General features: G+C 44.4%; 1 protein-coding gene across 1 annotated transcript in view; it reads right to left on the reverse strand.

Moving 5' to 3' along the window:
- The window catches only part of BCR (BCR activator of RhoGEF and GTPase), a 98100-nt gene that overhangs the window by 12569 nt on the left and 61714 nt on the right, over positions 1-23817 (reverse strand). Inside the window, exons 6-16 of the mRNA XM_008502783.2 lie at positions 22354-22414; positions 21432-21484; positions 20949-21089; positions 12206-12327; positions 11259-11427; positions 10749-10868; positions 9743-9818; positions 9106-9210; positions 8199-8273; positions 6911-7008; positions 6097-6228 (exon numbers count right to left, since the gene is read on the reverse strand). Of these exons, the coding sequence (XP_008501005.1) occupies positions 6097-6228; positions 6911-7008; positions 8199-8273; positions 9106-9210; positions 9743-9818; positions 10749-10868; positions 11259-11427; positions 12206-12327; positions 20949-21089; positions 21432-21484; positions 22354-22414 (1152 nt within the window). The remainder of the gene's footprint in view (positions 1-6096; positions 6229-6910; positions 7009-8198; positions 8274-9105; positions 9211-9742; positions 9819-10748; positions 10869-11258; positions 11428-12205; positions 12328-20948; positions 21090-21431; positions 21485-22353; positions 22415-23817) is intronic.

The following is a 23817-nucleotide window of genomic DNA, read 5'->3' on the forward strand; positions in this document are numbered from 1 at the left end:
ACAGAAACAAGTCTCCCCATGCACTTCTCCACTCCTCAAAAAGGACAACTGGCAGAGAGAAGTTTCTCCCTGCTTGCTCTCACTACAGACACCCAAGACAAGCAAATCAGCCAACCTTATCTCTGCGCCCTTTGTCACGGACGGGAGCCCACAGGGGAGTGCTGCCAGCACACAGGTGCTTTCCTGTCGAGTTGGACCGGTTCCTGTAGGTGCAACTCTGGAAGAAATTCCTGAAGACCCCTTGTAAGGAATAGTCAGTAACCCGTAGCTCCCACATTTTGGGACTGCACACAGGTCCAGGAGGCCAATGGGCAGCAGGGCTTAGCTTCAGTGCTTCAGCAAACCCCAAATAGCAGACTGCTTGCCAAGAGGGTTTGCTTATAACTGGTGGAACAGATCCGCCCCCGCCTGTGTGGCTGGCCAAGGTCCCTACAAGCTGGCCAGAATCTAGGCTGTTCTTCCCTGAATTTCCCTGCTGGGAGTTTGATTTCTTTCAACAACTGCATTCTTTCCCAGAATCAAGAGGAAGCCATTCTGAAGTGTCTGGTTTCCTATGAAGGGCAACCATGCCCAGTATTCCTGAAAGCTGGATCTCCAGCTGCCTCAGCATCCCACTAAGCCACTAAAATGGTGCTGCTGATAGATACAGCCACACAGATCCTCCAGCTCAGAAGCAGTGCTCCTCCATATGCTTTTAGAATGAAGTCAGTGAGTGTGTATTATTTATAGCAGGGAGAAACTGCTTAAGACTGAGAGGGGAAGAAGGTTTTGAATATCTGCCAAATACTAGTTAAACTAGCAGGTATTACTGGTTAAGTCTCAGTGATGACAAGAGGATTCATACCACTGTACAAAACAAAAGTAAATAGCAGTTGAAAAGTACAAGCCAAACAAAGTCCTACTCTGTCCCAAGAGTGTCAGGCAAAGCACTGGCTGCTGGAGCCCAGAGCTCATAGAGATAAATCCTTGCTGGATAACTACTGGAGCTGAGCAAGGACTAGGATGGACCTGCTGCCACCTCTTAGTCTCTTATCTCTGAGCTCTGTTGCAGGGCTGGTAGGACCCTGTGCTCCCCTCCTGCTGTTTGACACCTGCTGGAGAACAGCTCGGCTTGAATGGAGACCAGGTAGGGAGAACAAGCACCAGGGAATGGGTCTGGTCTGGCTGACCCCAGCCAACCCGGCATAAATCACTGGCAATAACAACAACAATTAAAAGAAAAAAAAAAATCTCCCCTAAGGTGCTATTTAAATAGCAAAGTGAAATGATGGAAGCTAACACAAAAGCAAAGCTTCAATAAGCTCTCAGCAACGTTGAGTGAGACAGGAAGATCAGGTCCAACAGTTTGATAAAGTCACAGTAGGAAATAACAGAGTCAACAGGAAACTAAGAACTCCATTTAGACTTTGAGCAAGCTTTCAGTCCTGGAGCCTACAAATGACTGACCTAAGGCCAGCAAGAGCAGCCCGGGGAAAGGGCAGCTGAAGCAGACTGGTTACAAAGCAGTCTGAAGACAAAGAGTTAAGAGACTGTGATGCACAGAGAGAGCCTGTGACAAATGGGGTCATGCTGTCTTCTGGCCTGATTTGTAGATCAATGACTTGGAAGACAGAACACTGAGCAGAAGAATGCAATCTCCAGACTGCGAGGCAGAAGGAGGCTGCTCTGAGCAAGCAAGCACAGGGCAGTGGCTTTGCCAGCTCAGGAAGGGGAGGCACTGTGAAATGACTGCTTCTGCATTAAATTGACAGTGAAATCTCCTGCATCTTTAAACATTTCCTTCAAAGAGTTGCTTAGTTTAAATGACAAAGGGAACTGTCCAATTCTCCACTGAAACTGTGAAAAACTGTGCAGCTTCCATGACATATATATGCAAACAGGAGAGACCTGCTAAAACCCTCCCAACCTCTATCCCACTGCCTAGTTCAGACAGTCCTCACCAAAAGTGCACGCTGCACAGGAAAATTACACACCAACCAGTCTGTCTTTACTCCCCCAGGCATTCTTTGGCATTTGCAATGGCAAGATACAGCCCCAAATTCACTAACGAATGCCTCTCTGCATCCTGCACCAAACACAATAGAACAAAGCAGCTCAGCACCACAGGGATTTCTGAGTGCAAGCCTCTGGCCCTCCTGGCAGCTTAGCAATGAATTAAGACAGACAATTAATGCACAGCAGTCAGCAGAGGCTGAGCCTGCAGAACACAGAGCAGTAAGCAAAAAAGGTGAACTGAGGATGATGGTCAATGGCAGACAGGCTCTGAGGAGAAGGGTGTCTGTGCCCTGCCCCAGAGAAACACCAGAGTTTTATAGATGTTTTTTTTTTTTTTTTACGTTTTTTTCCTCTGGAGGGAAAACAAAACATACAGAAAGAGGAAAAACCAAAGACACAAGTGTGGAAATTAAATGCCTGAGACCAAGGACTGAGGCAACCTTAAGGCTAGTGTGTTTTCTGCTATTTATTCACATTACTTCTTCCTTTTATTAAAGCTCCCTGGCAACTTTACACTCCATCAGTTTTTAATTGTAGCTGATGTGACAGACATGCTGTCAAGAGTCTCACTGCTGCTGGAAAGTCCCAGTCCAGCCATAACCCCATTCTTCTCAAAGCTCCCCACTGACATCTTAATCTTCCCCACCATCACCCTTTAGACATGACCCCTCACCTGCTTCATTTCCACCCTGTTTTCATTGCTGGGATACTGTTCTGCATGAGCAAACTGTTCAAATGAACTTGAGAGAGTAAAAGGTTTTCAGAGTTGATACTTAGGAGGTATACAGCATGTGGCAATCTGTTTTACATGGAAAACAACCTAGGTGTCTGAAATAGCCATGGGCACTGCTAGGAAACATCTCAGATTATTAAGGAGATGCTTGTTTTGCATGGCAACAGAGGAATGGTGTTGCACTGCTCCTACAGAATGACTGATCTACAGTCACATGCTTGCTGATTTTCCAGCACTGCTGTAAGGGAGGAGGAAATGATTTGCCTGAGCTTTTTTTCATGCAGAAAAAAACAACACAGGAAACAACATTTCTAGGACACACCAACTGCAGGAGATGGATCACAGGATAAAGGATCAGTTTACTCATGCAGCAAGTTCCCAAGGCAGAGGTAGTTTTGCTGACTTGATTGCCCACTTAGATGCAGTGTCAGGACCAAACAAAAGGCTGCTACACTCAGAACATGTGGATGTATCTGCCACATGAAGTGCCAAATTCAAAGAGCAAAAGGATCAGCTCCCCATGTGCCAAAGATGGATTGCAAGGTAACAACAGAAAAAGGAAGAAAAAAAAAAAGTTCAAAATAAGAGGAGCTAATGCTTACAACTGAACTAAGCCTTATGTTTCCTCCTGCAAGATTATTTCCCTTTCTTCCTCCCCTAAGGATCTCAGTAATTTCAGTTTCACCACGTACCCAAAAGTGGCAACTTCTCCCTGTATTTCTCTTGACTGAGATGCAACAGAAGCCCCCAGCCCTGTGTGTCTGCTGGTTAAATACTGCTCATCCACCACTGCCATTCCCAGAAGGTTTGACAAGGACTTCAATTCTACACTTACAGGATGATCTCCCACACTAAAACCTCGTGGGTTTCTTTTTCATGAATAAAACTTGCATGTTGGCAAGCAATGAAGTATGAGGCTACAAAGCCAGGTAAATAAAGTATTCCACAGGAAAAGAAAATATGAGCAATGAGAGCTACTAAAATTGCTGCCTATTCCTGGAAGCTTCTGACCACATGGACCAATTTCCAGTCTTCCTTCCTCCACTACCATTATGTAACGGGGAGATTTAATAAACATTTCAGAGCCAGAACAGTTCTCATCTCCTTGATGCATTGTCCTCATCACTGCAGCTCAGAGAATTTGGTGAGTCAGAAACCCCAGTAGGGGGAAGTTGAAGATTTACAATAATAACATAGGGCTTAACAACCCATTGTGAATTAGCCAATACAGAATTTTTCCTATTTTTATCAGCAAGAGGATGCAGACATTACTATTTTCTTTACGTTCCCAGAGATTTTAACTGAAGGGAATCTTGGAAAAAAATCCTCATCCAATTTTACAGACTTTGCCATTACAGAAGACAGACTTTGGATGAATAATGACAATGCAACAACAACACCAAAACAGAAAGCCCTGGATACACTAGCAACTCTAAAACAAATTTTTAAAAAACATGTAAATGCACCTGGGAAAATCCTGAATGAAAATTACTCTAAAACCAGTGGCTGGAAAAGATGCTAAAGGCATTAATACCACTAACCTGTGGCTGTAATTTGATTTTGCTGTTGGATGGTTAATATTTCTTAATAGTGAAATGGTGCTTGCTTTAAAATAAAAAACCTCCAGTAATCCTTATCAACCTGAACTATCACCAGACTCCCTTATGACTTGAAGTTATTCAATAGTATTAAAAAGTTGTATGGTGGGAAAGAAATAATGGGGAATTAAGAGGATGCTGTCAGAGCTTAGTAAATTTCTTAATACATTTCATAGTGGATTTACTGAAAGCAAGAGAACTTCTGCATTTGCCTTTAGTGATACAACAGAATGTAATTTTTTGCACATTAATAAAAACCTTGTTTTTCTTTTAACTTTTCTCTGTTCAGGTTTCTCCAAAAGACTCACAGTGCTATTAATATTCAAGTATCACCAAGGAGTAGTTTTACTTACTAATTTAAGTTAGAAAAAAAAAATTAAAATATAAAATATATTATTTTTTTTTTAATTTACTTAAAATAGGTGAAGAATTTAGTGGGTCAGTGATTTCAGAGCTCTCCATTATGAGCACACAAATCTCCAGGGCATTTCAGGGCTGCAAACTTTCTCTTTTGTAGTTGCTCAGCTCCATGGAAAAGAAGCTTTTGTTAGCAAAAGGGCCACAGTGATTTCTGGTTAGCCTGAGACATACACAGGAGGCACCCTGTACTAACATTTATTGATTTGTATGCAAATTTTCTTTCAAACACACACCCTGTGTTTGGTGACAAAAGCTTTTCTGGGAAGCCTCAGGGCTGCAAGGAGGGAGGGAAAGAATCAGGCCTAATGAAACTCATTTAGACAATCAACCCTTTTAGAGCAAAGGTGAGATGTGACCCTGCCCTCAATCAGAGCTGCTTCTGAAATCCCACAAATGGCCTTGGCCTGTATGACCATCACTGAAATGTTGGAGAAAGCTGTCATCCATGGGGTGATGAAGAATCAGATGTAAATGAAGGAGAACTGGTGGTAGTTTTCAGTGTTCCAGAAAGCAAAAGGTATCTGGGTAGGGTGTCTGCTCTGTACAGCAGTCAGTCCAACAAAAAGAATGTGTACTCAGAGCAAGCATTTAACCTAAAGCTGTGGAGAGATAGTGCAACAAACTGGAAGATGGAGAAGATACATTCTCAGTGTCATCCTCCACTGCTGACCTGATTTGTCCTACATGGAGCTTTATCACACAGCAGTTCCCTGAGAGTAGTATCCATTTGCAATCATGTCATCACATCCACTACTGCATTCCAGATTTGCCACAGACAAAGTGTCCTATGCTGACTGTCAGCAGTGGTAATCTTTCTCAGATGCTGCCTGCTGTCATGGACACCATACTCTGGACATGGCAGTTACCAGGACAATAAGTCTGTCCTACAAGGCTCTGCTATCACATCAATCAACTTCCAGCCATACAGAAGGCAGAATTTCTTCCACATGATTTACAGAGGGGATAGTATATTCATTGCTTCCTCTTTTGTCACAAATGGAGCATCCTAAACAGTGCCCAGGACTTAGTAACAATGCAGTTCCTATATACAGTGCTGGGAGTTTTAAAAGTTAACAGGGAAACCAGAGATCAATACATAAATGTTAACAAAAAAGCAGCTATTCCATAAGGGTTTGGAAGCAAGCACAGAGGACAAGGCAAGAAGGACAAAGCTGCTCACTTCCCTCTTTTGAATCACAGTGTCTACCTACCTCACTGTCTGGAAGAAAATCTCCAATACTGAGACAATCAGAAGGCAGCATTAAACCTTCCTGGTGAACTCCAGGCTTCAGAAGTCCCATTATGTTTTGCAGTAAGGGTTTTGCAGCAATGAGTTCAGCACAGCCTTACCTGGATCTGGCCTTTCCCCATTATGCGATCCGTGCTCTCTCCATCCTCTTTGGTGAGCTTGGTTTTGTTGTAGCACTTTTCATAGCACAGAATCCGCAGAGTCTGTGAGCCTTCCAGCTCAATCTCAAACTCCTGCAGGGTACCAGGGAAGGAAAGAGGTATGCATATACCACAGCAGATCACTAGTCTCTTAATAATTAATATATTCCCCCTAAAACTCATGAAGAAGGAGCACTTGAGGACTGATACAATCTCCTCCCCCTAATGGAGTTGGTCTAGAAATAAATTGAAATTGGGTTGTATAGATATGGTGGTCAAAATTGGAGACTAAAATTGCTGACTCCTCAGTCAAGTTTCACTGAGTTTCAGCAAAGCATCATTCAAAGAAACAAACCCACCCACCTTCTATTTAATTTTGCTCCACAGCAGATTTGAGTTGGCTGTAAACAGGCAAGATATCTATTGCTATTTCTCCCATCTCACAACAAATAAAAAAAAAGCACCTCCTTCTTCAATAGATTTTTCACTTGTGTCTTTAAAAGACAATCATCAAATATGCATCTGTTTGAATGATGAAATGCTGGACAAGATTGATTTGTGCTGGAATGTTTGTTTAGCAATAGCTAACCCAAGAGAAAATCTGCAAGCCCTGACAGCCAAATGAACCTGGCATGAAAATGTTTTCTGAGAGGCAGCATATGCAGCACAAGTGCTGTGCATGCAGCAAGATCTTCCATTTGCAGGTTTTCTGTCCACCATGCATTGATGTTTGGCACATGAAAGAAGTTACATTAAGAAAAAAAATCCAACTTACCTCATTCCAGTTGGGCTCTGTGGTGTCTCTGTAAACTCTAGTTTTAGCCTTGTTCACAAAATACCCAAAAGAATCCACCTCTAATGTGCAGTACAAATCTGAGAAAGGGAAACAGAGACAGAAACCTTTTAAAAATTTTTAGAATCTCCTAACTAACATTAATCACTTCCAGGGTATGTCTTCACTTGCATTTTCTTTGTATTAGTACCAGTAACATTATCCAGCACAAATCTCATCATCTGGAACAGCAGAGTTGCCTTTATGAATCTGAAGTACCAGAACAGCTGTGTAAGTGACCTCAGCACAGACAAGCCCTTCACCTCTACCAAAAGAGAGGTGGATACTATTATCCAGGATTTCCCAGATCAACCCACAGTAAGCAGGTGTACACCAGGGAGAAATTAAACTTCTTCAGGGTGATGCTGGACCCCATCAACAAATCATAACTGATGTCACAGAGAACATCATCAGTATAACATCCTTCAGTGAGCAGGTTGGGGGCCAGCCATAAAAACCTCATTATCTTCACAAAGTGGTTAATCACAGGGTATCTGGTGTGTCTGCAGAGCTAGTAATGAGCTGTAGACATTGTCCCTATTTCTAAGTTATGTTGTAAGTGATGTTAGCCAGCATTTGGGAAGTCAGTGGCTCAGCAGGAGGAAGACTAAAAGAAAGCAGGTAACATCCAGTTCACTCGTTTCATCCTCAGTCTGTACACACAGATTAGATAAGAACAGGATCCCCCAGCTAGGTAAGCTTTGCAGTTTTTCCTGGATTATCCTCATCAATACCCAGAGAGCATGTTTATTTCTACAGGTGTCCACTTCACTCTATTTTCTCACCTTTTTTGAGCCTTCTGTCAAGTTACTCCTTTAAATTTTAACACCTTTTTCTCCACACAAAAATTCTGGATGTCAAAGAATGCTTCCCATGCTTTTATTGCAAAACAAAATCAGTTGAAAAATTTCAAGACAAGGGCTAACTTGTATCTAAAACTCTTAGGTAATTAGTAAACACTGCTTTAAAAAAAACCCAATAGACTAGACTGAAAAAATAATGCTGCATGCTTGATCCTTACCTTTCTAGGAGTTAATAATAGCATTTAAAAAATGCTTTCCACCATATTTCCACCAACACCCTGATTTCACTTCCAGTTCCACAAATCACCTCTCCTTCTCACCATCATCCCAGATGCTACAATCCTAAACTAAATCATGCCCAGCTCTCCTAGCACCTGGATTACCTAATCCCTATCACTTCCTCTGTGTATAACCAAACTGCAACTCACTTGAACTTTGCTTGAATCCTGTGGCAGAATGGACAATGACATTCAGGAATCCATAGAGACCTGGGGATTCATCATCTGTACAAAAGACCCAAGAAATTTTGTTAGGTTCAGATAAGCCAAGCATCAAAGACAGACTGATGAGATTAATATTACACAGGTAAATAGAAGAGGGTAAAAGGTTCCTAAGAAGGTTGGCAGGAGCATGTAATCTAACCATTTCCACAAAAGAGGAAAGACTTCCAGGTTTGGTGTCTGTTTCACATGTAATTGCCTTCCAGCAACATGTGGCTTTTACAATGCCATTTCTAGGGCCATTAAGTCAGTGTGAAATAAATTAAAAGGAGAAAAAGCAAAATATATAGGTTAATCTATACTATCAGTGAAACAGTAATTTAGCACTGTCTCCGACACAATTTTGGCCAACTTTCTTCCAAAGGGCTTCCAGACATAGTTCAAAATAGTTCCAAAGGACTTCAAGACGTAGTCCAGGCTAGGACTCTAACAGGCACTCCAACCCCTGCCATGATGGTTGCATGTAAAGACCATTTAATAATCAATGAATATATACTGGAGGATGTCCAGGAATATCACACTGATTTAGATGTAGCCATACAGTTTGGAGCTTGTATTTTTATTATTGCAGCAACTAATATTGGGATGACAGCCTGTTCTTGTTCCTGCTCCTCTTCTTGTACCCTATCATATACTTCAACTAAACAATACAAGTTGGGTATGTATGGTCTCAGCTTTTGTTTTATAGGAACTCTCAGTTTCTAACTCATCACCAGGCTGAAGCCTGTAGCAAAAAGAAACAGTAATAGCAGTTCTAGGGGAAATGAGCAAAGGCAGGCAGAGGTAGGTTTTCACTGCAACTGTACCACGTGAAAGCATAAATCAAAGGTCTCACCTTCCTTATTGATAGTGAGGGGAATGTTGTGGACTGTCTGAAGCTTCACACAGGAGTTTGTCAGCATCTGGAGCTCCACTGATGTGAGTGAGAAGCTTTTAAAACCTTCCAAGGAGATTCAAAGAGGCAGGAATTAAAATTCAAAGCAAAGGATGGATGCTGGTTCCCTCATTCTGGGCATGTAGAGGATAGCTGCTCCCTGGGCAGTACTCAGCAGCAGTACTGTGGTGCTCAGGTCTGTATTGCTGCTACAGCCCAGCCTGACTGAGGGCCTAGTTAGTTACTCTTTGGGGTAAATAGTCTTGGGGGGTGGGGGGACTCTTATTTTCTTGCAAAACCAAGAAACATCATGCCCCAAAAGTTAGTTAGTTAGAGCCAGGTAAAAGGGTGTAGCTGTTACTTCTACCTGGAACTGCAAAGAGTTCTTATCTTTAGGCAAAAAGAATCTCCCCACACATCACCTACGTGTTGTTTCAACCAAAAGTCCCCCAGACAGACTCAGGTGTGCAGAGACAGAAGATACCCATGTTCTGCTGTGGATTTCAACACACATTTTTCTTTTTGCTAGGAACTGTGCTCCACACCTCATTCTAATTGCTACACTATCTGTAGCAATGCCCAGCTGAAGGACACTTACATTTCTTCTGCTGCTCCCTGATGTTCTCCCTCCACTCTGCCCTTTCATAGTCCGATGATATGAGGAATGTGTAACTCTACCCAGGAAAACACAAAAAAAACAGAGTATGCATTAGTTTGACCAACCACTGAGAGCAGGCCTGCCTGCCTGCCTCCCACCCTCTTCCAGCAGAAACTGTTGGATTTACTGTCCTCCTGGTACTCATTTGCCCTACATCACAGCTTTGTCAGTGGCAGGCAGGACTCTGGCAGTGTGCCTGCTCAGAAATGTGCCAGTTGTACCACCACAGACTCCTGCAGTCAGATCTCACACGGAGCTCCACCCCCACAAACAGCTTCTGCACCTCTGGCAGCATGAGGTCTCATGGCAACTCTGCACTGTTCCTCAAAACAGCTGTACCAGAAAACACAAAACCCTCCAGCACAGGCCTAGACACTGATGCAAGCTGAGGTGGCAGTGACCAGCTTGTGGATTTTTACTGAGTAGTAACAGGATCTTGTAGGAATCATTTACCATGTGCATGGAAAGGCCACAGTGACAGGACACAGCACTGCCAGAGCAGGCAGATGCCTCTGGCACAGTGAGCATCCTCCAGTGCTCAAGAAGATTGTTCACAACCTTTCAGCATCCCTGGTGCCAAGGGCAGCTTACAGTCCTGAGTGCACTGAGCCTTGAATTTGAAGGAGAGTCTAGAAGGCAGTGGCTGCACAGCCTTATCACACATGAAGAGAGCTTTTCCTCTGCTCTGCCAGAGCAGGTGCTGAAGCAGGGATTTCTAGGATATTATTTTTTAAATGTCAATGTTGCATATAAATTAGCCATAGTCCTACAAGATGTCATAGTAACTTTTGGTGTAGGCAAGGGTTAGATGTCTGCTGCTTGTGAAGTGCTTTCAGGTCTGAACAGTAAAGGCATGAAGACCTCCTTGTACAGCAGTGTACACAAACACACCCACACCCCTTCACCTCTGTCTTGTACACAGAGGGGGAACAGAAGAGCCACTCACCTTGCCATTGCGATTGTGTACTCTGAAGGCCATGTTGGGAGACATCAGCAGTAGGAGTGACTCCTGCTCTGAGAGCTTCTTTTTCAATCTCTCAATGACCTTGCTGCCTTTATTGGCCCTCTGAAGGGTGGGGAAGAGAGGCAGACAGAGGACACACATTATTCTCAAATGCCCACTCCTATTTGCATTGACAGGCATTTTAAGATCCAGAGTCCCTTCCCACAGTGAGTAGCCAAATGGCCCCAGGCAGGAGAATTGCTGTCAATAGGATCCACAGGGCTGCCAGCTGCTCAGGAAGATGTTACCTGCACTATCTCTATGCTCAGATTTGGCTTTGTTCCCCAGTTCCAGTGGCTGAGTATCACTGACTAGCAGAGCTGCAACACAAGCCTCTGCTGAACAGTCTGTTTTACCAAGCTGTGCTGCTCTGGGAACAATGCTTCTCTCAGCACCTCGTCTCAGCAGAGACACTGAGGCTGGACTTGGCATGGGGTGCTTCAGTCCTTTTACCTTTTCACGCTGAATGTCGTTCTTGATCTGGGATATCTTTATCTTCATGGCATCCAGTTCCTCATCAGGTACCAGTGGGATATTGGGTACTGCCTCAGACTCATCCACCATTTGGAAGCTAAGGTCAGTGAGTGGGATGTACCATTTGCAGTCATACTGCTGGCTTTTTCTGAAAGACAGAAGGTCCAAACTTTTACTATCACTGGTGCCTGGAAACACTCCCCCTTCCCACAAGCCCTTCCCCACTCTAATGGGTAAGATACAGAAATGGGCACAACTTCACTGTGACTCTCATGTAGAAAATGTCTAGTAAAGGGCTGCTTTCCAGCAAGAAAGACTAGAAGGGCTAATAGCCAGCACAGCACATAACAAATCAACTTGCTGATTTGTTATCATTCATCCCAAGAAACCACAAAGATCTTTTGCAAACCCTTTCAGTCCTCTGTGTGTGTGCTCTTTTTGAAAGGTTTCTCCCCCCTCATTTGTGACAAATGCCAACAAAACTGTTCATATAGCTGCACTTTTGCATTGACATATAGTCTGCCTATTGTACCTTTTCCATTTTTATGCAAAGCTGTTACCTGGCTGTAGTTACAAGGCCAAAATTAATAACCTTTGTAACAAAAGAAAGTGAAGAATGTCACCTATTAAAAGAAATGGGAGACAGAAAAGCGAATGGCATTTGTCCACAATACCAGCAGCTAGAGTGTATGCTGTGCTCCTAGAAAGGCTCAGGGCAGGGGGTAAGAATTAACCTTTCTCAAGGGATCAGGACTTGGCCAAGGTCTATATAATAGACAGTACCACCTTGCTGATCATTCTGTGTTTAACTCCATCTTGGGGATTATGATTACCCAGGTTTAGGGTATTCATATTCAATTAAAACTGCTGGTTAAACCCAGGATTCTGCTGAAGCACAGATGCAGAGTCCAGAAAGAAAACCTTACCCTCCAATCTGCTTCTTGAGCTTGGCACAGAGGAACAGATCAGTAAAAAGAAAGACATGACGCAGTTTGCGAGCCCCCTCAACCAGTTCCACCATGAAACTGTCCTTCAGGAGCTGCCGGTGCTGGTGAGGAAGCAGAAAAAATGTTTTAGTTAGTGCACTATGAGCTCCAGATTTGGCATTGGGGGAACACATTCTTTGACCTTACTCCTACCAGAGGCAATTCAGTAAATTGCTCTAATTCAGAAAAAGAAAAAAGGCTGTAAAATGCTCCTTGCTGCATGCTCTGCTCCCCACTCACGGGTAGAAATGCCCATGCATCTCCCTTCTTATCTGGTTCCAGGTCAGACTTCAGGCTTCTCTCCATCACCTGATCCTGAGCCCAAGCATAATTTATAGCGAGTTTCCATATCCCCAAGGGCCAGCCGAGCTGGCAGCACATCATCCCCTCACCAACCAGCAGAGAGCAGCAAACATCTTTTTTCTCAGGAGCCATTTACCCAGCCACGGAATTCAGTTTAAACCACCCCAGCGGGGAGAAAGGAGTGAACACCAACACCTCGGCCCCATTCACGACAATAGTTTAACAGCATTAACATCTGAATGCCATTGCTGCGTCTTTATTACAACTGCTGTTAAGGGATTATTCCTGAACAAAACGTGCATCTCTCAAGCTTCTCAGTAGTCTCTTATCAGCCTGTGTTTAAATAGGACCATCTGGATATGCCCCCCACCCCATGCCTATTTAAATCTCCTTTATACACCATATAAACACTCCCCACATCTAGAAGATGCAAAGAAGCTGCACAACCCTGATGCCTTTATTCCTGTTTCTAGTTACAGGGAGCTTTACAACCTCCTAAATAAGAGGCACACGTTGGAAGGCAGAAGCATCACTTTCCTGATTCCTGTAAGAGTATGGGTGGCTGTGTGCTGTTACCAGTGAGCAGGCCAAGAGTTTCAAGCCCTGCTCTATGCTCAGCCCTTCTGCTCTGATGATCAATAGGAAGCTGAGTACAACGATGGAACAGGTATCTCCCAGTCTCCCAGAGTTTCAAACAGTCAGGGATACTAAACTTTAGGCAGAATTTGTTCCAAACAATATATATATAGCTGTTAGTGCTGCCTCACTTCACAGCCAGTACAAGCAGAACCACAAGCAGCTTCACACAGGTAAGATAAGAGGCTTTCTGCTGACTGTTTCCTTGCTATTCCAGCTCCTGACACCAATGAGAACCACATTACACTTACCATACACACCTAGAGAGCAGAAGGACTTGGGACAGATCCACTAACTGTCCAGCACTAACCAGCACCTCCCTCTTCTTTCTCACTGTCATACTTCTCCAGGCCCATGTTCAGGACTTGTCAGTACAACCTGCTCCTGACCTGCACCATCTTTGTGATCCCCAAGCTGAGTAAACTGTGCACAAAAACTGTCCCAGAGGCAGCTGTGCTCAGCTGTGCAGCAGTGTGCAACTGTTAACAGGAAACTTAACTTCAGCAGGGTCAGGACATCCAAACCAGAACTGATGCCTCCATTTCTCAGGTTATGCCCCATGGGCTTTGTTTGCTGCATGACTTAACAAGCCCTGAGCTCATTTACTGCAGAGGGTGTGGGAGTGCAAACCCCCACGCTCTACCTCTCCTAACTCCTCCAACCCTTCCCCATCTTGACTCTCCAAAATGAAAAAAGAACAAACCACATCAGCCCTGAGCCCAGCAGGCATCATGGCAAAGAACACAAGGCAGAGGAATGCCCTTGCAGACATGATTCTTGTTTTTATACTCTGTGCTACAGCACCCTGAACTTCCTGACATGGACTAAACATCTGCATTTTCCTGTCTGCAGATACACCAGCAACTTGGCTGTTAAAACATACAGAACAGTGGCAGCAGCTCACCTTGGAGCTCCCTTCAGCTACACAAAGGTCCTGGAAATCTGTGACCAGCAGCAGCTGCACACAGCTGCACTTTTCCATAGTGCCAGGAAACAAGGCTGCTCCCTAGTAAGCTGTTGCACATCTCTGGGCAGAAGTCTGGGGAGATCTGGTATTCAACATTAATTCAGGCTCAGAAAGGCCTGTACCTTTGTTAATATTTGTTTTTAGGTGGGTGTCATCCTCCTGGCTTCTTCTCAGTGGTTTTGGAGAGAACATCTGCCTGCATTAACAACTCTGCTGCTGATGTGCACTTGTGCATGCCTCCCCCTCCTGCCTGGCAAACAAACCCCAGGTAGAGAACTAGAAACACTGAGCTTTAAAAATAAATAAAAAGGAGAAGATATGTTGTCAGTAGCAAAACCACTCTTCACAGCTGCAAAGAATTACATTTGTGAGCAACAATGAAGCAGGGAAAGATATTTCCTGAGCAAGCCAAAACCCTGCTCTCAGGTTTCTAGATCTGATGCATATTAACTACGCTGCAAATAATCTCAGCTCCTCCAGGGCAATGAGAATATCTGCTTGTTGCCAGCTCAACCTCTGCTCATTGTTCGTAGGTGTAAAGATGTTCTCACAGCTCACTCATCTCTGCTACCCTGCAGGATACCACGCTGTCCCTTCCCTACTTGGCAGGGACATGGCACAGTCCTGACTTGGCCTCCTGGCCCCATCTGCCAGGCACTGTCAGTGTGTGAGACCAGCCAAGACCCCAGCCCACGCTCTGCTATGAATTCCTAGCTGAAAAATGCAGCAGGCTAGTCCAGAGCACAGCTGCACCCACCCTGCCATTGCACAGTTCTTGGCTGTCACCATCCAAGCAGACTTCCTTCAAGCAGGAACTCTGTCCCTCATCTCCTCAAAACCCAAGCAGAAAGCTCAGACTTACGATGCCAAAACAGGGGTGTGATTCAACAGCCTTCATACTGCTCATCTGGGACTGAGGTACCACTCATCTGCACCAAGTTTATTTTGGCTAGCACTCCTGGGTACAAAATACCCTGACTGACATGAGACACACACCATGAAGCAGCAAAAAGTCTTTGGCAGTGTTATCTCCCAGAAAGAGAGCTGGGTGGGAATAAGACAAGGCTGTATTTCCTAAGCTTGACTGGAAAAGAAGTAAGGAGGTGAAGGGATGTATACCAGCAAACCACTCAGAAGAAGACACTGAGCTTCCCAAACCTTTCATCATATCCTCTCACTTATGAGCAGTTGGAAGATCTACCCCTCCTGCTTGCTGAAAGTAAACTGCTACAAAAAGCAACCAAACAACTGAGGAGCAGAGGAAAGGAGAAACATTTGAGAATCAAGTCAGGGTATCTTTCCTCTGATGGGTGTGGGTCTTGATATTGGATCTAATGATCAGCTTCTCTTGAGCAAATGGGACTTTCATTAGGGCTGGGCATAACAGGCACATCCCAGGCTGCTCAGCATCAGTGGAGCAGAGAAGAAGCCCTTCAAGAAGGGTCACATCCTTTGTTGCAAATGATTCACCTCACCAGAAGGGTTCAGCAGGTCAGAGGGAAACAATAAAAGGATTTCCCAACTGGCTTACCAGATCCATGCCAAACCCCACAGTGAAGGAGCACAAGGCACCTTTCCGGATCTCCCAGCATGAATCAGCCCATCCTACTCCACCCTGGAGCAGCCAGCAGACCCCTCACACAGAACTCACATGGGTCAGATGCCAGTGCCACCTCAGCTCCACAGGCCTTGGCTAGCAGCTTGGGAAACCAAAGTCCACTTTGGTTCAACTCCTCCCTTGCAAGGCCAGCAGCAGCCATTCCTTTGGTGGCCTTCTGTTAAAAGGAATCTCCTGAAACATGAGGTCTTTTTGGCTGGGTATAGGAAACTGTTCTCTACCCTGTTTTCAAAGTTACTCTCTTAAGGTTACCAAAAGTGCTAAAGGTTTCTAAAAATACCCTGAAATGACATACAGACTGCAAAAACACCAAACAAACACTGAAGAAAGCATAAGCTTAGGATCAGAGTGGCAGTACAAGTGACAGAGTGACCCCCACTCTTCCATATAACAGCCCCAAGGACTCTCTGATGTTCAGCACAGGAGCTAAGCACAGCTACAGAAAGATGTTCCAGGAGGCCTGGAGGAAAATTTCCTATTTTGTATCATATGAAGTGAATTAGGATCATCTTTAGTTTCTCAGATAGGGCTGACTGTTACTTTCAGGGGCTCTTACAAAGCTCCTGTGCTGGTGCAGTATAAATTCCAGATCTCCTCTCCAGGTCCTGCTTTCCTTTGCATATTTTCACCTGATTCTCCTCCCACCCACCTGTGTTGTGGAGAAAAGAGCTCTCCCTGTACATCTTTCAATGCTTGGATATCTTCTTTGGATTGTCTATTGTTTTCCTCCTCCTCTTACCACTGTCAGTGAGCATCTCCCCCTCCTCTGCTACCAACCTCACGATTACCTGTAATGCTCATCTACTCATCCCACAATGTTTTTGTGCTGTTGCATATGATAAATCCTGCTGCTGACATGTGCTGTTTAACTCCAGAAGTGTGGCAAAAGACCAGCTCGCCTGAGACACATTACAAGAAGTGGCATTTAAAAATCTACTCATCCAGACCACAGCTGTACAAAAGGCCACCCCTCACTTGTGTGCTGAGGAAAGAAGCTCATCTGACAGGGTGACAGCAGAGGGCCTGCAGAGCGTGTGGGTGAGAGCCCTGAGAAGGACTGGAACATGTGTGATGCAGGAGGAGGAGGGTAAAAAGCAGGAGATGGGGTATTGGCACATGTCAGCGAGGAAGACGTGGTTTGGCTTTCTGCAGAGTGTAGGAAGAAAACGAGTCCATGTGTGTGTGTGTGAGTGTGTGTGTGAGTGTGTGTGTGAGTGTGTCTGTGCGTCTGTGTGTGTGTGTGCTGCAAGACCAGCACTGCAGAATGAAGGGACGCTCTGCCTAGGAGCTAAACTGCCTGCTCTCTGAGTGTTAATAGCCTCTCTTTTCTCTTTCCAAAGCTCCTGTCACCAGGACCTCACTGACTCCAGCTGTAAGACAGAGTGTGGAGCATCTAAGATAAATTTTGAGTGCTCTGTTGCCAACATCTGCTCAAGGTCTCCAGAAGCAGTAGTCACCAGCCCTCAAGCTGTGCATGGCTGCCTGTGCCTAAGCCTAGCTCCCAGCTTTTCAAAGGCTTTAGTCTATACTTCTGCTCCCTGGAAAATGTCCTTTGTCTTTCCCTGCCCTAGCACACTTGGTCCTATACCAAGTTAAACAAGAGCCTAAGGCAATGACACCCAGACCATGGACTAGAGGTTTAAAACCATATTTAGAAAATATGGCAGAGCAGCTTGCCAAGGAGCCTCTTCTCTCCAGGGCAAGGGAAAAGGTACACAAGGAAAAGAAGGTACAAGGGAAAAGGTACAAGGAAAAAGAAGCTACCTGTGATCTAGTGGGTTTGATCTAGAAAGAACTACCTGTCAGCCCTCTTGTGTCTGGAATAGTGCTGATGAAATCAGACACAAAGCCACCAGAGTGATCCAGAACTCATAAAGGATTCTTTTTTAGGCATCTCCATTCCTCTGTGCCACTGTGGGATCACACAAATACCAGTGTGAACACTTAGAGAGAGTGGACTGCACAGCTAGGGCCAAGGCCAGAATGGCAGCCACTACTTACTCTTTACTGGTCCAAACTGCCCCAAAAACAACATCCTGAGGATGCATTAGATAAGGCAGGAGTCAAGTTAAGCAGGAGTCAAGACAGGAGCTCTATCTCCCAAATTAACCCTGCAATTTTTTGCAGTTTTGTTAATTTCTGCTTTACAAACATGGGCTGGATTAGCTGGAAGACAAGCCTTACTTCTGGCAGGAACACATGATACAGTTATTTACATTCAGGCTTAGTTGAAAAAAACCCATTCAGTCCATCTAGCTGCTCTGTTAGTAAGACTAGAAAGGTTATTACTCCATTCTGGCACATAAGAGCAGCACATCCTTCACCTCAAAGCATTCATTTTCCTGCTTCCCCAAGGGACCATCAGTTGTAGAACCTTGAACAGGTTCCCTATTTAAGGCAAGAAAACAGGGGTGAAGAAGGATCAGCACTGAGCACATAAGATGCCTGCTCCATGGTCCTAAGGGGGGGGAAGATTCTCCACCACTCACATTCTGACTCAGAATATACAGTGTACTCCTTTCCCTCCATGTTGCTTTTTTGCTGTTGTTGTTAGTTTGAGGGTTGACAATATGGATGCTTGCAAATAATCCATGATAATAAGTAAAACAACAAAATTAGAAAGATAGAAAGAAAAGGAGTGAACAAGGGAATCTATCAGGTCAAGCTGAATGGAAACAGATCCAAAAGCACAGATGAGCCCTCCTGGCTCCCCTGTGTTGCCAGGCTTGGGGCTGGTCCTCTCCTGGCTCCTCCTGGTACCACAGTCCTCAGCAAACCATAAAGCAGAGAAGCCCAGCTACAGTCAGCCTGGCAGGCAGCAAGGGCCAGACTGTGTGTTTGCAGGCTTTACCCACCAATATTGCCTTCATCCTTGTAGCCCTTTCTGCCCCTCTGGTGAATGGTTTTACTCCTTTTCCTTCCATCTCTTTGTACCACCTAAACCAGTCATTCAGCCAGCAAATTAAACCAGGCCCAGACATCATAGAAAACTTTCAGTTTATAAGCATAATTCCAGACAAAAGCCTACTGAGGCAAGCAGAACCCGGGGTCTGGTGTGCAGGAGGGACACCTGACACCACACAGGAAGAGAGCAGGCAGGTCAGACTGACTGGATGGGTCCTGGTTCCCCTTTTGCAAAAGGGAAGAATATGGAGCTGATAAGCCTGTTCTCTGTTTTCTCTCCTGACCTGCAGTCCTTTACTTAGCAGCCTGCCACTAGGGAGATTAGCAACTGGCTGCTTTCTCCAGTTCAAAGCGAGCCTGAAAGAAAGAGCTGGAGCAAAAGGCTGGCAAAGGAGATTTGACTCCTCCCCACAAGGCACTCAAAGGAGAAAATATTCCACATAAAAGGCAAGGACTGGGGAAAAAAGATAACTGGGATCAGCACCTAAGCAATACATAAGGGGAAAGGGCTGTTTTCCCTCCTTCCTTTCCACCAAGGAAATTTCAATGGGAGGAAGACAAATAACAAAAAAAAAAGCCATCGAAGCAAGCTGGTGATTCATTAAAATAAAAAATGCATTATGCATCAAGAGCAGTCTATTAGGAGATGTAAACTGCACACTGTCCTGCCACCTTAGGGGAAGCACAAGCAAGGCAAGTGGGAGGAAAGGATAAGTAGAAAAGCAAAGATTTACAAGCATAAACAAAACCCAGCTATGACCCCAAGCTGAGTAGTTTGTAGGAAGGAGCAGCCATCACTAACCCACACAGAGTAGCTGGAAGCACACTTGTGTCTCTGGATTACTATACATACCTACTCACAAGCCTCCCCCTTCCTGCTATCCAAGATCTGACAAATACACAACTCCAAAAAAGAGATGATCAGGACCGTCCCCCCTGAGCCTGCCCCTCTGCCTGGGCTCTGGCACATCATTAGGATCTGCACTGACACTTGCAAAGCCTGCATCCTTCACTGAGATGCTGACAGACAACTGGAGAACACAAAATGCTCCATCCCCTGTGAGGGGACATTCCAGCCTGTGATTTCTGCCACATTTTCTGCTACAACTCAATCATCATCACTTTGATGAGGTCATCACCAGCACTGAGGCCCTGGTGACTGATGTCTGAGCTTCTGCCTCAGCCCCTCCTCTTCTTTTCTCAGCTGCAGATTTCCTCAGTTGATAAAATGAGACAGTGAGCAAGACCTGCAGGATGAAGTGCACCGAATTACCAATACTCCAGCTTTTAGCAAATCTTTGTCAGCTGAGAATCAGTTTAGCAGCTAAAAGCAAGCATGTTTAGCTGACAGGATTTGGGAATACGCCATGAAAGTTCATGGTATCTTAGCAATCTCCTGGGCTTTCTAAGAGATGGGTTTTTTCAGGGTAATTTGGGTCACTTTTGACCAGCTAGTGTCTCTGGCATGCTGCCACAATTCTCTTACACATACACTATCTCTGAGCTGCACCTCTCTTTTTTCCAATCTCCTACATGCTTCTTTCTCTCAATATCAGTCCTTAAATTTCCTCATCAGGAAGGACTGAATTGCTTTCTAATGAAATTAAAAGGTAGCTGAATCAAGACCATTGAGGCATGCAGGACTTCACCACTGTGTAGCTCTAGGCCCCTCTTGCTAGACACTGCATGCAGGTATAAGATTTTAGAACTTCCTGCTCCTAGTAGGGCTGCGAAGAGATAAATCACACCCTTACAAGTCAATCACCTCCCTGATTGGGAGCCCATTGCATTTCTTTTGCCCCTTGTCCCATTTACAATATTCTTCAGAAATAAGGATGCAAAAAAAATAGTTTCATGGCAAGAATGAAGATTTCAGAAAAGAGCTTTTCCTAATCTTTTATGATTTCTGAAGTTTCCTCACCTTTTTCTCCTCCCAAGCTTCCTGTTCAGTTTCACTTTGCAAGTAAAATACAAATCCATTTAGTGCATAGCAATAGGCATCATAGAAATTACATATGACAAATTATAACAATTCTAAGGACAGAAGTCTAATAATACTTTTCCTCAGGGTTTCCAAACTGTTTTCCAAACAGAAAACAGAGAGGAGCTGTACCACCTCTTTTAGAGTACAAGGACACTGCATTAACTGTATCTTAGCAACAAACGAATTCATAGCATTAACTTCCTAGTCTGCTCTACAGAAAAGGCCCAACCAGTATTTGGAAACAAAAAATAACAAAAGCTTCAAGACTGACCTCCCCTTTCTTTACAGTCATGGACTGCCGACGAGGTGTGATCTCCTCATTGATGCTGGAGAGGAAGTTCTGTGAGATCCGCAGAGCATCCTGCAGGAGTGGATGGTCAGGGTGGCTGACTGGAGTGTGCTTGAGTAGGTCCTGACACCAGAAACACAAAGAACAGAACCATGAGCAGCACTGGAAAGGAGAAAGGTCTGAGGGCCCCTAAATAGAGCTGTAGAACAAGATGCTCCAGCCTCCTCTTGCAGATTAGACTAAGGCTTTATCTCCAGAGGAAGAGGATAACAACTCTGCACTTCTTTGTAACACCACTGAAGAAGAAGGGTCCCACTTATGGACTCCCCTCAATCTAAAGGGAAGAGGCTCTTATGCAGCATGACAGATTTAGTTTTTGCAGCTCCAGTGTTCCATGGGAAATTTGGTAGGTGAAGAAAACATGAAAGGGATCTAAAGTTTGAAAACTCCCCTTGAGATACTCACATGAAGGACAAGTGTGCTGCGAGTCACTCGATCCACTGGCTTGTATAATAAAGCTGTGAAAGAAAAGCAGCAGGAAGTTAAGGAACAGGTATCCAAACAGAGCCCCTGCAGCCTGTCCAGTGCAACCTAAGGTACAGGTAGGGGTTTATTAACCAGTGAGCTGAGGGAAAATCCCCTCCTCTAAGGTCAACGTGCTGCACAGCCAGTGAAACACGCATGGACACACAGAGGAAATAAACATGCTCCACAGCAAGCAGCTGCTCACTTGTGACCATGCCCTGCCAGAGGAGAAGGAGCACACAAGGTGGTACAGAACTGCACACAGCATGGCACACTACCAACAATTCCCTGGCAACCTGGCTGGCCCTACAGGTCAGAATGGAGCCTTCAACTCATCAAGTTGCCAAGGAGGTCCCTGGAAGGTCAGCAGTGCATCCCTCCTTCTGGAGTTCAGCATGATATGCTGAGTGCTTCCAAATCCTGATAGCAGCCCAAAAGAGGAAGGGGATTGGCTTTTATACTAATGAATATAGAAGCTTTTATAACTTGGGCTGTCTTCTGCCTATGTTGCACAGACGACAGACAACTGGAGACCATAAAATGCTCTCCAGGATTGTATACCACTTGCTAGGTTGGTATCACTGGGTAGCACATGTTTTCTTAAAATCACAGCAGTCCTCTGGTTAGCTGGTTTTCCAAAGGGACTGACAAGGTTTTAAGCTGGACAGGGGATTCCCCATGCATTCATGCAGCTTACTATGTACATGTTCTGCTACTTAGCAAAAGGGGGCTGATTTCTCAGGTAGAGTCAGGAGAGACTTCATAACCTTCCAGCATTTAAAACAAAAAAGGGAGAGCAGATGTTGGACTACAGCCCCCACAGTCCTGACAAACCACAGTCTCCTCTGCACGGATCACTCACTTTCCAAGGAGTTTTTTGTCGTCTGATCTTTAGATTCCTTTGTGCTTCTAGCCTTTAAATTCTAAAAGAGAAAGAAAACCCACATAACAGACAGTTAATCATCTTGAAATACCACATGGGAATGTAAGAGGCTATCTGTTCCTCCAAGTGAGGGCTTAAGTATGAATGGAGGAAAGCCCTACCACAGTTCAAGTCTGTGACAGAAAAATGTACTTTTAATCTTGATGAATGTACCATTGCTCTGTCACAGGCACCACACATCTCAAATATTAAGCAATTTTCTTAGGACTGTATGTTTTAAGAGATGCAGCAAAGCACGATACCACCCATAGTGACAGAGATGGCAGAGTTTTCAAATCATTTGCAGGAAGAGGGCAAGTCCATAAGGATGCAGCCATTGTCACAGCATGTGTACAACACCAATAAATAAAGAACAGGAGTGGGACTCAGTACCCACAGGTTGTAGTTCCTTATGCCTGTACTCAGAGCTGGGTGACCTTGGACAAGTCAGTTTTCTTTCATGGCAGAAAAGGAAAAGTGACTCTTCTCTTTGCACATGGACTGTGAAACTATATGCATTTATGTGCTGAGCTCTGAAATCCTCACTAGGACATGGATCATCACCATCATTTCAAATCCAATAGATCCTAGCATGATTTCACAATCACCCTTCAGAAAACAGCAAAGCCAAGGCATCACATTTACACAGAACCAGGACCCTAGGGCTTTAATCTCTGTCTTCCAGGGATTACCATAATGCTCTCTATACATGTTACTACCAGTAAATGGGGAAGTCCATGGACTGCCTTTCAGTACAGAAAGAAAAGTAAACACAGGGGAAGCCAGTTTACTAATGAGTTGACACCACTAGAGCATAGAAGTGGCCAGGCAAAGGACCAGAACCTGATGAAAATCCTCAAGAAAGGACAGGCTAGAAGACATTTGGACTCTGATAAGTATTACAGCAGGTCCTAAAAGGCAAGCCTTGCTTCTCTTATTTCACAGAAGTAAAATAAAGCATTTTCCCTCTGTCAAAAACATCCAAAGAGACACGTGGTATTGACTGCACTGAGGGGTTTTTTTAAAAAGCAATAAGTGCTGCCAGTATTATTCAGTTCTGATTATTTATCTGCTTGTTTTTAAGGACAGAAATATGAAGTTCATGTTTTTTTGGCAAATGAATTCTTCAAGGTATAATAATAACACAAAAAGTTAATGAGACTACGCACTGCAGGCAAAGCTGGTGGCCTGGGAAGTCTTAAATTCCAAATATTCCTCTTAAAGAGAGGAAATGGGCAGCACAGTGCAAATATTATACATTATGCTTAATACAGTTGCCTTTTTTAACTGAGAGCTACCCTCTCCTCCTCTCCATGCCCATGAAGCCTGCAATTTCACTGACAGCCATAATGCAAACCATTAAGGATGGCTATGTACACCACAGTCAGCCTCATTTTTAGCAAG

The sequence above is a fragment of the Calypte anna genome, chromosome 15 (assembly GCF_003957555.1).
Source record: "Calypte anna isolate BGI_N300 chromosome 15, bCalAnn1_v1.p, whole genome shotgun sequence".
Classification (NCBI taxonomy): domain Eukaryota; kingdom Metazoa; phylum Chordata; class Aves; order Apodiformes; family Trochilidae; genus Calypte; species Calypte anna.